The sequence below is a fragment of the Pituophis catenifer genome, unplaced genomic scaffold, assembly GCF_029215685.1.
Source record: "Pituophis catenifer annectens isolate HBS135680 unplaced genomic scaffold, rPitCat1.0.hap2 SCAF_2, whole genome shotgun sequence".
NCBI classification, from domain to species: Eukaryota; Metazoa; Chordata; class Lepidosauria; order Squamata; family Colubridae; genus Pituophis; species Pituophis catenifer.
Window position 1 is genome coordinate 194,961,737 of NW_027256882.1, and position 16,336 is coordinate 194,978,072.

Here is a 16,336-nt window from a genome sequence, read left to right on the forward strand (position 1 = left end):
CCTCTTTCCGGGTCTCTTTAAACGCCAACAAAAACTTCTGTCGCGCTGGGCGGGTCTGCCTTCCTTTCTTCTCCTCCTCCTCCTCCTCCTCTCGGTTCCTCCCCGGCAGGTTGTCCCTCGGATCCTGTTCCTGGGACTCCGCCAGGTACCGGCCTCGCTCAGCAGCCAGATGTTGCAACCGCCACCCCCACCTCCCCGCTTCGGACTCTGTCAGCTGCAGACTCAACCGTCTCCAGACCAGACTGGAGCTGGCCTCCGGCAGCCGGGCAGAAGGGAGGAGGACGGGGACGAAGGAGAGAAAGAGGAGGAGGAGGAGGAAGAAGAAGAAGGAGACGACAAGAACCGTCCCTTCGGGGATGCGCTGCTGAGACTGAGCCAACCCAGCGATGGGGATGCTGCTGCCCGGAGACCGCGGCTTTTTCCCTAGGCTCTGGGCTGCGCTCCTTAGCAGGATACGCGGAGAGAGATCCTGGGCCAGAAAACTTGACGAAACCAACCTGTTGCAACAGAAGAGGTGGGTCCTCCAACCCAGGACACTCCAGATCCTGAAGGCAGGTCGGGGAGGGAGACGTGCCGCGAGTTACTGAGTTTAATATGAAAAGAGAGTTCCCAGGAGCGCGTCCAGAGAGAAGGTTGGCGAAACGCGTCCAGGGCGCGCGCGCGCAATTTTTACTAGCTCCTTCCTTGGTTTCGGGAGAAAAGATTGGCCACACATCCGAGTTATACCTGGATGGGAGGGAAAAAACTTTTAAACCTTTTTTCTCCCCCATCGGGAGCAGGGTAAATACCTGGGCAGGGAAGAAGCTGTAACCAGATCTCAGCAAGTCCAGCTTGAGTGCACCTGCTGCCTGAAAGGCAGACAAGGCTGCATTCTGTGCCACAGGCAGCCAAGCACACACTTGGATCCCTTTTCTGAACTCTGTGGTGGGACAAGAGGGTAGAGGAGATAAAATGTCTTTCTTTCTATGCTTTGTGTGTTTGTTCAGTCTCAGCTTGTCATGAAAAAAAAATACATTGATGACCCTATTTAACCACAGCTTCTTAAGGGTTTTCTCTTTGAAGCTGCCACGTGTGAATTAATTGCTGTATGACAATGCCCCTAAGCCTGTGGTGGCGTACATTATTCAGGCTTCTAAGCAAAAGAACTAGCAGCATTTAGACAGCTGAGATTTGGGAGAGAAAGCTAGAGGACACGGCTTAACAAAGGTTGAAGACGGGCCCTTTGGAGAAATTGAGTGCTGCTGATTCTTCTAATCTTTTCCAGATTTGTTTGTGTGTTTGTTTTTGTGGCTCATGTTGGACGAGCAACTGGAAGCTGTGACTGGTGGGGCTTTTGCCAACTTAATCATGTATGCCAATTGTGCCCTTTCGTGGATTGAGAGGCACTGTTTGTAGTCACTCATGCCTTAGTCAACTACCAAATGAATTACTACAATGCACTTTACATGGGGCTGCCCTTGGAGAACATCCAGAAAGCCCAAAACATGATGGCAGGGGAATTTATGGATGCACCTTGGTACACTCCACTATTCCACATGCTGCACCTGCTCCTAGTGTGTTTCCAGATGAAATTCAAGGTGCTGGTTGTCATCTATAAAGCCCTTCATACCATGGAGTTATTCACGAGACAGTCAATTTCCCAAGAATTTCTACTTATGGAATGATCAGATAAGAGAGGCATAGCCCACAGCTGCATAACGGGAAGAGAAAGAAACTCAGAAAGGAACCTTCCCTAATTTATCAGGCTGTAAAAGAGGCAGTGGAGATTTGTACTATTAGGCTTGCAAGACTATATTATTGTAAGATAAAATAAAATTAGCTGATCTGGTCATTTTTCTTGTCTGGTCTACCTGGAAAGGCCAACATTGAATGTGTCAAGCAGGATTGAGCCTGATGAACGTTTGGATTGAGACCCACTAGGGAATTCCATGGCTGTGGGTAAGTTTGGGAAATAAGGATGTTCTGGAAGAGGGCAATGGTAACCTAAAAGTTGAAAAAAAGGTAAAGATTTCCCTGTCAGTTGTCTCTGACTCTAAGACATGGTGCTCATCTCCATTTCTTGGCCAAGAGAGCCAGTGATGTCCAAAGACCATTTCTGTGGTCATGTGGCCAGCATGACTATATGCGAAAGTCATATGGTACCTGCTCATCTAGTCACAGTTGCATGCTTTCAAACTGCTAGGTGGACAAACTACCTCCATAGAATTCCATGAAATCTGCATGGATGACTTTGTCTGTCTTTACCTTTCCTTTAAAAGTACCCTCATGAGGATACCTAACAAAGAAAGGATTGAGCATCTTTCTTGGTTGGCTTGATAGTCATTAATGAAGCTGTGACTTTGAGATGAGACATTACACTGCTGCGCTTTATTTGGGATATGGTAACACGTGAGGTGGAAGAATGGATTGAGGGGCACTTTTTATGCAAACCTATTGGTGTAAATCAAAATACATATTGTGGGATTTTAAAAGATATTGGTATTTAAATGTATCTAGCTTTGCAGGACACTACTAGAATCTGCCACTGTCTCAAATGGAACCAGATTGTTTATCCTATCTGTACTGCTACTTATTTGGTCCAGACTAGGTCTGTCAAAGTGATGTAGACTAATGAGACCATCTATTTGGGTGATATAAGCACACAGAGCTTTTAGTGTCTCAGAGTGAATTCAGAGTCAAGTGAGATGTTGGAAGAGGCAATGGTTGCTGAACATTTACTTTGATTGCCTGGTCAAAGAATGGGACAGACACATTTATAAATACCCCATAATCTATTTTGGGGCAGCACTTTGTTTTGTACAATGTTCAGAATATGTCCTGTTAAATATAATATAAGGAATCTTGAGGATTGATACTAGGCTCTTTTTGATCATTTAGCAATGAGATTTTCCATCCTTTTTTATTTTTAGTGCCAACACATTATGATGTAGGCTGCCATTCTTTAAACTCCTTCCATTTCTCTGCTGCTTACAGTGGATGCCAGGATCCAAAGTGATACTGCCATGGATTGTGTACTGTAGGGACAGATGGGGAAAGCAGATTGGCTACTTTAATGCAATTTATGATTTTCTATTTTGTACCATGTTTAATAAGGAACAGAGCAAGAGTTTTCTTGTTGCTTTTTTGCATAAACCATAAGATATCAGTGCTTTAACTGTGAAAACAAATTAGGCGTTTTTAATCATCTATTTCCATTTCTTGTATTATAGTCTGTCAAGGAGCCATGTCTTCTCATTCCAGCCAAAACACTGAATGAAATATTTCCTGCTCCACTAAGTTACAGGTTCTTGCCTCTGGAAACAAAACACGTTTCATTAAATAGTCATGGGAACATCCCTCAATTATTTATCATTGATCTATGATAATCTGTGGTGCATCCATTCATTCCGAGCGTGGTTTCAGGTAGGCCGAGAAGCAGTTGCACACTTCAGTGAGAGTAATTGAAGGGATAAGGGGGTGGAGAAATGGCACAGAAGAAAGACTAAAAGAGAATATCTGTAAGGAGAGTTGTGTTTCTAATATCTTGTGGGCAGTGGTGGGTTGCTCCTGGTTCTGTCCGGTTCTTGAGAACCAGTAGTAAAAGTGGGAGGCTCCATCCACCCGCCCTGACATCATATTTGGCGATCTGCGCATGTGCAGAAGCGCGCACGCTCTCCCGTTGCGAACCGGTAGTAAAGTTAAGTAGAACCCACCCCTGCTTATGGAGGATTGCAAGAGATGTGAAGAAATGAATAATAGAGTACCCAGGGAAGTGACACAGCATGATTGCACAACTATTTTGATCTGTCAGATGAGCCATCACATGAGGAGTGGGTATAGTGCTCACTCGTGGGGTACTTTTCCTCCACTTCAGAACATGGTGTACTCTAAGGCCTACTTAAATATTTTTATTCGGTCTTTGCTTTCTACTTACAACTTTTGTGTTTCTTCCTTCCTGAGATGAAGTTCCATTTGCTTGGGGATTCTTCCATTCATTGGCTTGTGGAACAGATTAAACTGAAAAGCCATAGATGTGCCAAAGTCACTTTGTGACTTTTACTTTGGGAATTTGAACCCAGATGATTCTCGTTCTATTCCCATTGCCATGTTTATAGACTCAGTATTTTATCCTTAGCAACATTTTAAAGTCGAGATTTGGGTGCAGTTGCTCTGCTTCATTCCTAAAGCCTTCTGACACAGGGGACTCCAGACTTGGCAACTTTAAGGCTTGTGGACTTCAACTCCCAGAATTCTTCAGCCAGCATAGCTGGCTTTCTGGAAATTGAAGTCCATAAATCTTAAAGCTGCCAAGTTTGGAGACCCCTGCTCTAGCACAACCTGATGCCCTCAAACTGTGTGGGATTTCAGTTCCAATCATTCCATAGCTGGATTATCATTTAACTAATCATGCTGACTATAAACTATGGAAGTTAGAGTCCAACTATCTCTAAAAGGAATCACACTGAAGAAGTTTACTCTCAGAGAAACTTGTTTTTCCATCATGATATATGGGTCTAAAAACTTGGACAAAGGTGCAAGTATACATTTAGAATGGAAGGTGTTACCTTTTATTTTTAATCATTAATGACCTCATAAATAAGATAATGGCTTGGAATGAGAATATCTTTGGAGTATTGTATTATGACATTACAGTAATAATACTCCTACTCAAAGTTATGGAAGAATTTAGTTTCACTAACACCCAGGAAGATTTTAAGCATCTGTTATTATGAACCCATGATGGATTAAAGAATCAGAAAGAAAATATGGCAAGGCAAGGCCAGGTCTTGCTAAATAATTTTTAATTGTTACCAGTATTCTTTACTGTAATTTTTGCTTCCACAGAAAATATAAATCAAGCATTGTTCAAATAAGTAATAGATGATGTGTGCCTTAGTCTGAATTCCTAATATATAAGGCTTCTAAGTCCCCATTTAACAACTGACTTATACAAAGACAGTTCAGAGTTACAACAGTGATGAAAAAGTAACTTTGTGACCAAGGTGTGCATTTTTCACCTTCACAGGTCTGTAAAGTAAAGGAAAGCTACAGTAAGATACTAAGCACAGATATGGTTTCAGTTAGTGACTGCTTTAATTAATGACTAAATCAAAATTTTGGTTGCTAACCGAGAACTACATGTAGTTTCAAGTCACGTGGCAATTATTTATTACTGCTACTATTATATTTATTATAACATTTATAGACTGGCCCCATCTTGGTGGCTCTCGGTAGGATACAGAAAAGTCAAATCAAATATAAATCAAATATAAATTTATTGTATATTATAAATATACAATAAAGCCATTAAATTAAAACCATCAGTAGGCTATTACATATATTTCCAGCATAAGCCAGTTTTCTTTCACCTGTTTTTGTAATGATTATGAATGGAGATATATGTTGACGATGTTAATGTGAAACATCAATAAACAATGTATAAATATCATCAGAGGCACCCATACAGTAAATAAAGTAAGAACCAAGTGCTTGCTGGCATGAAAATGCTTTTATCTGGTTTTAATATGCTGGCAGAAGCCATGCATATCTCGGGGGGAGGGAGGGGCGCAGATATTTTATTAAGGGGGAATCAGGCTAGAAAAGGACCACATCCTGTACATTTTAAAGGGATAAGGAAGCAGCAACAAGTCCCCTCTCATTGATCAGACTGGATGGACAGATTCAACTCTGCCAAGGAATTGACTGATATAACCCAATCTTAGATCATAGAAGGTCGATGATAGCCAAACCCTTGAATTGGATCTCTGCTATCAAAGCAATGACTTACAGTACATCATTTTATTCTTGCCTGTAGTCTATCCCATCATGTTGTCATGGCACCTTGTACCAGTTGCAGCTTTTGGGTTATTGCAAAAGGTAGCTCAATTTAGAGCACTTTATGGCAGTCGACGTAAGTGATGCTAGTCTCTGATGTGAGGTATTTAATTATAAAATAAAGGCTCATCAGTCCAAGAATGGGTGTATTTCACATGCAACAACTGCTTGGTTAATTACCTCTTTCCTTAATTTCACTGCCTATACTCTTACATTTCACTTCCCGTGGATCTCTCCTTTCACTATTCCCTCTACCCCGTTAACAGCAGCTACTTAGATAAAATTCAAGACATTTCATTTTGTTTGAGGTGCCACCAGATTACTTTATTATTTTTGCTGAAGGCTTCTCTGTTGGGAACTCAAGAACTCATTGTTCCTTGGAGGGCAGCCTTTAAGCTGGGTTAAAGGGGTGTCAAACTCAAGACGAGATGCTTAAATCTGGCCCGGAGGGCCACCCTGGAAACAGTGAAAGACCGGCCCGTGATGCCACTGCCAGCAAAAATGGATCTCAGGAGGCTGTGACGGCCTTCTGCAACTCTCTACCAGTGAAAACGAAGCTCGCATGCGGCCCTCCTGAGCTCCGTTTTCACTGGCAGAGGGTTGCAGGAGGCTGTTGCAGCCTCCAGAGATCCGTTTTTACTGACAGAGTGCTTGGGCCACCACAGGTACCCCCGACATGAGTGACATTGAGCTGACCATGCCCACCCTGGCCACGATCACCTGGCCCCCAAGGTCAAACACAATCCTGATGGGCCCTTAATGAAATCGAGTTTGACACCTGCTTTAGAGGTACCTCAGAAGTGGTTCCTTTTATGGTGGGTTTAGTGTGTAATGCAAGATTCTTGTTGGGTGTGAGTAGAATTTTCCTTTTTGTGCATAAGGTAGTGTGCATGTTCTTTCACATTTCCAGCACTCTTATACTCAAGAGCACTTGGGAATAAGATTTTTGAGTCATATGCTTTGAGAGATGTCCCATTTTCCTAACAAATGTTCCTTTCTTAGATATACACATAGTACAAATGGGGCAAATTTTAAGTGGCTCCACTTTTGAATCCCCATAAAATTCTGAGAAAAAAAAAAGGCAGATTGTTTTCGTAGTCAAAACTTCCCAGACTCAAAATAATTAAAAGGAAATCATATCATATTTGCCTACTATTTTTCTTGTACTTGGTATAAGGGGAACTCTGGTTATCCCATAAAGATTTGTATCTACGTGCAGAGATCTAGACAGCCAAACCTTGCAGTTAGTTATGAACTTTCATTCCAAAAGGAGACATTGGGTGAAACCTGCTGTCATGTGTTTTAATATAGGCTTTGCCAGATTGTGTAATGTCTCAGGAAGGGAATCAAGCCTGTTTTCTCCAGTATGGCAGGCTCTGGCTTCTTTCTGCTAAGATCATTTTATGCAAAATGGAACATTATTACGTGATGGATCCACATCTCTTGTTGAGATATCACAGCCAAACCAGTGTTTTATTCTCCTCTTGCTTTTCTTCAGATGATACTTTGTGGTGATAGGTAAATTAATTATTACGGGCTATTATTTACTTTTTTGGCTAAATTGGAACACCATTGGCCATCTGGTCCTTAATGGTGATTCCTTCTCCAAGGGGGCTTATAAATGAGACAAGAGGCAGGCACCAGGTGACTTAGAGAGAGGTAAAGTTTGCAAAAGTATTATTTAAAAGCATCACTGACTTCCTTCTCTTCCTGCAAGCAAACAAGGGAGAACCATCATCTGTAATCGGCAGAGAATGAGCTGGCAATTGAGAGGAGTGTAACTCTAAGGGCAGAGTGGAACTTAATGGCATACCCAGGAAAAGGAGATAGCTGAATCCTGATAGAAAACTCTATATCTGCTTGTGAGCTTTGTAAATCCACTGAGAGGTTTTCAAGCAACCATAACATAACTTTCCACCTAATAGTAACTAAGGATAACTTGGAATGCTCTCATGTATTATTTGATTTATAGATGAGGCCATATTCACTATCTCCTCAATTTGTGGAGAACAGTCAGATGTCTATCTGCACCTTCACTGCCAGTCTACGGTGTGGGGAGCAGAAGACAATTTTTTATAAAGAAATAAACAGGAATACTGGAAAGAGTGGCCGTACCGCTTTCCCACCATTAATTTTAATTGTAGCTCCCTCCAGCTTCAGGGATCCAACACATTACTTTTGAAGGAATACAATTCTTGAGAGAGAGAAAATTGTCCTTTCCTGACCTCCTATTTTGCATTTTACATCTGACTCTAAGCCAGAATCGCAAATAACTCTGATTGATTCATGGTCAACAGCTCCTGCCACATTCTTGCTTAACACCGCTTAGCAGCCGAAATGATTGAATTGTCTTCTCCATCTTGCACCTCCCAGGACATCTACAGAGTAGAGACAGCTAGGCTAAATGAACCAGAAATGAACCAGAAAGCTGTATGCTGAAAGTGGGACTCTAGATTTGTCATTATTGAATGTGCCAGGAGGAGGAAGGCAGTAACAAAACTTGACCTCAGACTTCAATATTTTAAAGAAATGGCAAGTTAGGAGAACCACTGGCAGGAGGAAATGTATGTATGCACAAGGCCTAAGAAAACATAGTTTGTTTTTTCTTTACCAAGTGGCCTAGTGATGAGATCCTTCCAAGTAATGTGGACTTTGTTTCAAATCTGCACAACATTTCTTATGTTCTTAATAAAATCTACACTACAGTCTACACTCAAGAGCATATCAAATACTATCCAGCCCACCATCAGAGGGTACAGCAGCCTCCTTATCAGGGATGGTATTCACTTACCTTCGCTACCAGTTTGCAAATGTGAGAGTGCGCACCTAGAGCCTTCTGTGCATGTGCAGAGGGTAAAAAACGGGATGTGATGACGTCCGGGCAGGTGGACGGAGCCTCCCGCCGCCAGCGCTACCGGATCACACAATCCGGATAGAGCCGGCTGAATTTCACCACTGCTCCTTATACTTAAAATGCATAGAAGTGAAGCACCTCAAGGATTACTCCAAAATGAAAGCCCAAGTTGACAAATTAAATATAAAACTCAAGGGCCAGCAAAACCTCCAAATAAACACTTCCGTACATCAATGTGGATGCTATGTCAGCCATGAGGCAAGGAGACGTGAGAATGAGTAGTCATCCAGTAGTGGCCTGGAGGGATTCTGGAGGAGCAATTTCCACCATGCACGCCTCACTTGTCAAGGGCAAATACTTGGTCCAGGCATCATTGCTGAAAATATTTGCTGAAGGCAAAACAGGACTTGCCTTTCTTTTCATTCAATAGGCTATAAAAACGAATGGGAATTTGTATACACTTAGTTATTCTGGGAAGATTTATAGAAAAGAGGACGTTAGAGGTGCAGGACATCTTGTAACAAATTTTGCTAGGGAGGAGGCACCAAACAGAAAAACAAATATTCCAGCATAAAGTTTGGGGAGAGGATTAAAGCAACCCTAATGTCTTGGGTTGTACAGTTCCTTAATGAGCACCACTTAGAACAAGTGTTTTCTGTTTTTCCCATAGTAGAGATAGGACAGACTGCACTATGTCTAAAACTCTCCAGCATGTTCATGACAGGAGGGCATTTTGAACTGTGGTGATGGCCATTATGCTGCCAGAGAAAGCAGCCTTGTTCTAAGGCAAACTCTTGGTCCACCTAGTTACCAATTGTCTATCTGAAATGGTGTTTTCTCATTTTGCAGGAAGATGCTGAAAATCAAACCTAGAGCTTTCCTAGGCAAAACAATGACTTCAGGTGCTTTGCCGTAAAGGGCTCGTTGCGGAAATGATGTAAATCAGGGGTGTCAAACTCAAGGACCAGGGGATGGATCCATGGGGCCCATGGGGCTGCCCTGGAAACCTCAAAGGATTGGCCTGCAGTGCTTCTGCCAGTGAAAACGGAGCTCAGGAGGGCTGTGTGTAGCCCTCTCGAGCTCCATTTTCACTGGCAGTGGGTTGCAGGAGGCCGTGGCAGCTGAAAATGGAGCTCGGGAGCCTATTTCCGCTGGCAGAGTGCTCGGGCCACCACAGGTGCCTCTGACATGAGTGACGTCGAGCTGGCCATGCCCACCCTGGCCACGCCCAGCCTGGCCCCTCAAGTTCAAACACAACCCTGATGCGGCCTTCAATGAAATTGAGTTTGACACCCCTGATGTAAAGCAATCAAAATCAGGATGTTCAAATGCACTAGGGTAGAAAGTGATGTGTTTTACCCTGCATTATTTATAGCTTTTAATGGCGTTGTAAACATGATAGTCCATTCAGGTTACCAAGGCTCAGTCTTTTAGTCAGGATTTTAAACCCAAATTGTACCACAGGGTATGCTTGCCAAATGTATAACCTTCTTTGCTTGTTATTGCTAGCTTTGGCTTGTGGACTTAAATTTAAGACCTACCTAAATGTGAATTCTACAAACTTGAAAAGCAGGGAGGCCAGTCATGTTTTTAAAACCAAATTTCATGAGCAACTAGCTGTTACACTTGCTTTTTTTTTTTTCTTTCCAAAGAAAACAAGACAGAAGGGCTGGCTAAGGAATGTGGTGCTCTGTATGTCATTTCTCAATAGCATTTACAGAATGTTGACACAACAGTCATTCAACTATGAATTGTTCAGAAGGAGTTGGGTTTTTATCTATTGCTGTCATCTTTTAGCTTTGATAAAAATCTAAGGTTTAATTATAGTGCTCAAACAGCCCAAAGCCAAAGTATTTTACAGCTCAAACATTGCCCCAGGGAAAGTACTCAAACTTAATGACCTGACACAGTTTGAATATTAAATGCAAAATTAGAATAAAAGTGTGGAGGGGAAAAGGCTATATTTATATATCCCACTATGTGTGACACTGCTGTTCATTGGTGGGGTTAAGATAGTAGTGCAATCCTGCCTCAGAATTAGTTGTTGGTCTCTTGCAAATAGTTTCTGTGTTCAAAAAACCTCCCATCCCATACATGTGGATATTGATGCTTGCATAGAACATATTGGATAATTAGATTAGATTAGATTAGATTATAGATTAGATTTTTTATCCTGTCTTTATTATACTTAAAGATAACTCAAGGCTGCAACCATACCTGATACTTCTTTCTTTCTCTATTTTCCCCACAAGAACAACTCTGTGAGGTGAGGTGAGTTGAGAGAGAGTGACTGGACCAAAGTCACTCAACTAGCTTTCATCATTGATTGTAAGAAAGACGAGCTGAGTTAGAGAGGAGCTATCTTATTTGGGTTATCTAGTTTTGGAAATTTAGTTATTGAACTTTGATATTATTAATTTTAATGTCATATACCATATATTTTTACACTGTTATTTCTGTAACTATTTGTTTTATCTTCCCCCCCCCTTTTTTTGGGGGGGGGGAAAAGGCCTTCGGGCTATTCAATAAAATACATAATAACTAGCTTTCATGCTTAAGGCAGGACTAGAATGTACAGTCTCCTGGTTTTTGGGGACTTAACAACTAGACCAAAATGATTGTCTTTGCAGGTCTGCTCCTGGAAATGTAGTCAGGGCTTATTGAGATGTAAAGAAATAAAACTCACTTCAAGACTAACAAATATATTATCACCTAAGCTTTTCAGAACCAATGTATAGGTTGTGAGGTAAACCATAATGAAGAATCACCTGGCATCTTAGCATCTGCAGCACCTATCAATGGTACTGTTTATCTTCCAAAATATAAGAAGGCAAAACAAAACAACAACAACAATAACAAAACACAAGCCCACGTCTTGCTTGAACATTTATGAAGTTTGCCCATTTTAGATATTTTCCATCTATGCAAGGGCATGATGGTGTAACATTTTTGAAAACTTTTAAACTATAGAAGCAAAATGTTGCTTTAATATTTTGCTGGGATAGAAGGTTCTGGGAAGGATAAGATAAGGTTGGACATCTCTATTATATGGATTGTTGCAGAAGTGGAAACCGGGTAAAGAAAATGGAAACCTATGGCTACTGTTTGGCCTGATGACTAGCTAGTAAATTCAAAGCTGAGGTGAGAGTTGTTGAATCCAGAAGTTTATTTTAGCTCATATACTTGCTCTGAGTGTATTGTGCTCGTTATACATGTTAATGAAATAATTTGGATATGTATGGGAATTGTAGCCATTCTGTAATCCCAGGATCTGAGGACACCAGGCTGAGACCTGATGCAGTACTAAATCATTGCCATATATATGAAGGCTTTTAAACACTCAGGTATTTTACTTGGGCTCCGGCTCACCTGGATGCTTAAAGGTATTATACTCTCATTTACTTTAAATCCTCCTGAGGAAAAGATATCCTGAACATCATGCTGCTTTGTTTCTTGATCAAAGTGATTTCAAGGAATCCTTGCAGGATCTAGATCACAACGCATAATCTAATAGGAATAGAAGTGTACATTCAAAACACACTGTGAGAATGTAGGAGAGCAGGAAAGCAAATGGGGAAATAAGAATTAGGTAATATCAGATACATTGATCTTGAATCATTGCTTGGTGTTGAACGATAAAATACAAACATGGATGCTGACATTTTTAAAGAGATTGTTCTCTTCCTCCTCAGTGATCTTTTGAATAACAGAACACAGGAGAACAGAATAACAATAGAATAACAGAATTGGAAGGGATATCATCTAATCCAACCCCCTCCTCAAGCAGGAAACCCTATATTATGGGTGGGCAACTATGACAACTTTAGGACCTGAGGACTTCAACTTCAAGAATTCTTGAACCAACATGAAATTCTGGGAATTGAAGTTCACGGGTCATAAAGTTGTCATAGTTGCCCCAGAACCTGGATTTCAAGAGGCTACTTCACAAAATGTAAACAGCAACCCAACCAACCAACCAACCAACAGCTTCAAAGATTATCATGGGAGGAAAGCAATGAAGTCTCCAGATTCCAGTATCATGCAATTAATCTCCAGTCTGTGCTTTAGAGTGAGCTGACTGACATTCCATTCATTTTTGTTAGAGAACAATAGAAAAGACTAATGATAAAGCTATCGTGACAATAAAGATTAAGTTCAATTTAGCCTTTAAATCTTTAAAGCATATGTCTTTGGGGCATTTTCTCAGATGGCCTCATATGAGTCTATTTATTGTTTATTGGAATACTTAATTACTTTAGATATTTATCAGAAAATGTCATTATTGGTTATACTTAGAGCTAAAGTACTGAAGTATCCTCTATTAACAATGTATACCAGTAGGTGGCAGCATATAACTGACCCTGATTGATCTCATAAAAGTTGATTAGAGTCAGGCCTGATTAATAATTGTATGGGAGAACTCTAGGGGATATCAGGACTGGAGGCTAGATTGGAAAGTAAAAAAAAATTAAAAAAATCTTGGAAGATCTCAGTGGGAGATTGTTTCTGTACTGCTACCAGTGAAGGCATCAGGAGTCAAGTTCAGAATGAAAGGGATGTTAGCTTTGATGTATTTGAGAACTTCACAAGGGAATGGTTTGATGTGCCTAAATAATTAATATATTCATATAAAAGGGCTATGAGGAGTGGGTTGCATAGTTTAATAAAGTGCTAGTTTTGCTGTTTAATTGCGGTGCTTTTGCAGATGATGATAGAGCCACAATCAGCGAGCTGCCATGTCTTCCCACACTTACTCTGTTTAAACCAGGGGTCTTCAACCTTAGCAGCTTTAAGATTTGTGGACTTCAACTCCCAGGAATTATGGGAGTTGAAGTCCACAAGTCTTAAAGTTGCTAAGGTTGAAGACCCCTGGTTTAAATAGTGCTGTCAATGGGAGGCAACTTCTTTCCTGTGTGCAAATCTTCCCTCCCTGGGGTTAAAAGAGAAGGTGGGGAAAATGTTGAAAAACAAGTCCTTCAGCTTTAAAACCAATACCACTGGGGAAGAGTTATGATGTTGCAGAAATTGGCAGAAACATAACTCAGTACTGCACAGAAACTAAAATCACAGATATATGTGCACATGTGCAAACACACACACGCACATACACAAACTCCCATCAGAAATGTGTTAAGGAGAGAAATGGAGGAAGGATTAGAATCAGGTAAATAAACTGATGTTGCAACGGAATGCTAGACTGTTGTTCAATAGACTGTTGAATAACTGAAACTGGCGTAATACTATGGCAGCAACATCTTACATTCTGTGTCACTCTTTTGTTTGTTAGTAATAATAACAGCCCCATAAGAAAAGAAACATGCTGCACACTTTGAAAGCTGCTGTGGTTTCAAACCACATTCTGCATACTTTAAGTTGGTTACCTGTTCAGTCCTAGTTTGACCTTTCCGTCTTTTAGTTTGCCTTTTACAGGTAGTCCTTGATTTATGACCATAATTGAGCCTGGAATTATGGTTGTAAATTGTTGCATTGGTTAAGTGGGTCATCATGAGACCAGACAGACCCAATTTTATGCCTTTTTTTGCAGCAGTTGTTAAGCCAATGCCACAGTCATTAATGAAATCCATTTCACCTGAAGGGCTTTTTTTTTGCTGGAACCTAGAACCAAATGCCAGAAACTTGTCAAAAAAACATTGAAAATCATGGTTACATGACTGCAGGACCTTGCAAATGGCCGTAAAGATGAGCTGGTTACCAAGTGCCCAGTAATGCACAAATGCGACCATGTAACTGCAGCGTGTTTGTGTGTGGGGAGGGGAGGGGCTGTCATAAGTTTGAAATCAAGTCGAAAGTAGCTTTTCGGGATCCATCGTAATTTTGAATGATTACTAAGCGAATGGTCGTATGTCGAGGACTACATGTACTGTTTCTAAAATCACATTTCATTAAATTTGCCAACAACAACAGGGTATCACAATAAGAGAAACCTATACCTTCTTTTCATGCATTGATAACTTCAAAAAGATTCATAGCCAGATGAGTAACAGGAATAGTACTTACATAAATAAGTTGCTAATTAAAGTGCAGAAGGTTCAGGAAACTGCGCCCTACATTTGGCCAAATTCCTTGGCAAAGAATGAGTAAGTTCTAGCATCAGCACAAATTAGTCACATAGTGATATGTGTATACAACTTGCTGTTGTTCATGCACAGACATCCTGTTGTATCTAAAGATTTTGACTTTGTGCTATTGAATAAAAGTTTAGGCAGGACCCTAATTAACATAAGACTGAGGTTGTAGGATTCTCCCTATAGGATCCTATGCCATTACAGCAATAGCAAAGATCGAAATCTGGCTTCTTTGATTAAAAACAGATACATACAGTGTTTCTCTTTCCTGCATTTTTATGTGTTTTTAAGTCAGCTGTTATAGTTTCATTTTTTTTTGATGCTTTAATGTGTTGCTACTTTTAAGATTGCACTATGGTTTTATATTTTGTGTAGAATATAATTACATACACTTAGGGCAATAAATAGATAAATAAACCCTTCTCTGAGGGCTGCATATAACATTGAAGTCACAGAGGTCAAAAATAGTATGCATTGCATCACTTTGTTTGCAAGAGACATACTTCTGATTTAAAAATCATTAAGACAAACAATGCCTTTAAACTTCTTGACAGGCAAGAACAACCAACACAATGGTACAAATACCTTAGATTTTTGGGTTTGCAGTCATCATTGATATCTACAACGCCAGTCATCTTTTGGTAATTCTGTAGAATGCTTTGCAGCAGTCCATGCTTCCACTTTCAAACATAACCTACGGCTTATATCCCTGTTTAGTCATGATTCCAGTAAATACGCTCCAAGAGGGGTTTGATAGTAACAATGGCAGAAATGTCTGATGGAGCATGGCTCTTAAGAGTGTCCACAAAGAGAGGGTGAGAAAAGTAAAGATGGACACAACCATAGGATCAAATCCTGACCTTTTACATAAAATGAACTGATGCAACCACTATCTTAACATTTTTGACTCGCTGCTATGAACACTCCTGATGGCTCTGTTGCTTGAGACATGATTGAAATGTTATTGAATTGCTTCTTGTACATCAGAGTTGCAGTCAGAAGGTCCCCAAGGGAGGAATTAAACACCTGTAATTTGATGTTTTCAAGAACTATCAGATAGCTGGTAGATACATTAATACTGTTGAGATTTACTTTTCTTTGTAAGAAGAGGATTGGCATAGGCAAAGATGCTCTTCCTTCTTCATTATACTTCAAGCTACTACTGTTTTTGGAAATTGGCTAATGAGAATTAGGTTTTCAAAAGTTTTGCTTTGCAAAAATTGATGCCAAATACTTAATGGGACATAGTTTAAGTCTATTTTAAATATAAATTATCCAACTTGATGTTCATTGATGATACTTGATGCATGCCTTTGTAACTTGATTACAGCATTTGATAGTCAGTATGCAATGATACTGAGTGTTTGAAAGAAGGCAGGGGATAATATTTAGTGTTTGACAACTGGAGAGTTTAAGGATTTTTACATTTAGTGCCTGCCAAAACAAAACATGGCAGCAGAGCTAAGATATTCAATATTTATAGTTTTCAGAGAAAACTTGGCAAATGTTGGATGTGTGAATATTCAGAAATGTAAGTTCAATTCAGCCCATCTGCTTTCTTCAATGTAAACTTCCTTGTTTG

General features: G+C 40.4%; 1 protein-coding gene across 1 annotated transcript in view; it reads left to right on the top strand.

The window, feature by feature from the left end:
* Positions 1-386: 386 nt before the first annotated feature.
* Positions 387-16,336, top strand: part of LOC139311058 (transient receptor potential cation channel subfamily V member 6-like) — a 102,079-nt gene continuing 86,129 nt past the window's right edge. The window contains exon 1 of the mRNA XM_070935388.1: positions 387-514. Coding sequence (XP_070791489.1) covers positions 387-514 — 128 coding nt within the window. The remainder of the gene's footprint in view (positions 515-16,336) is intronic.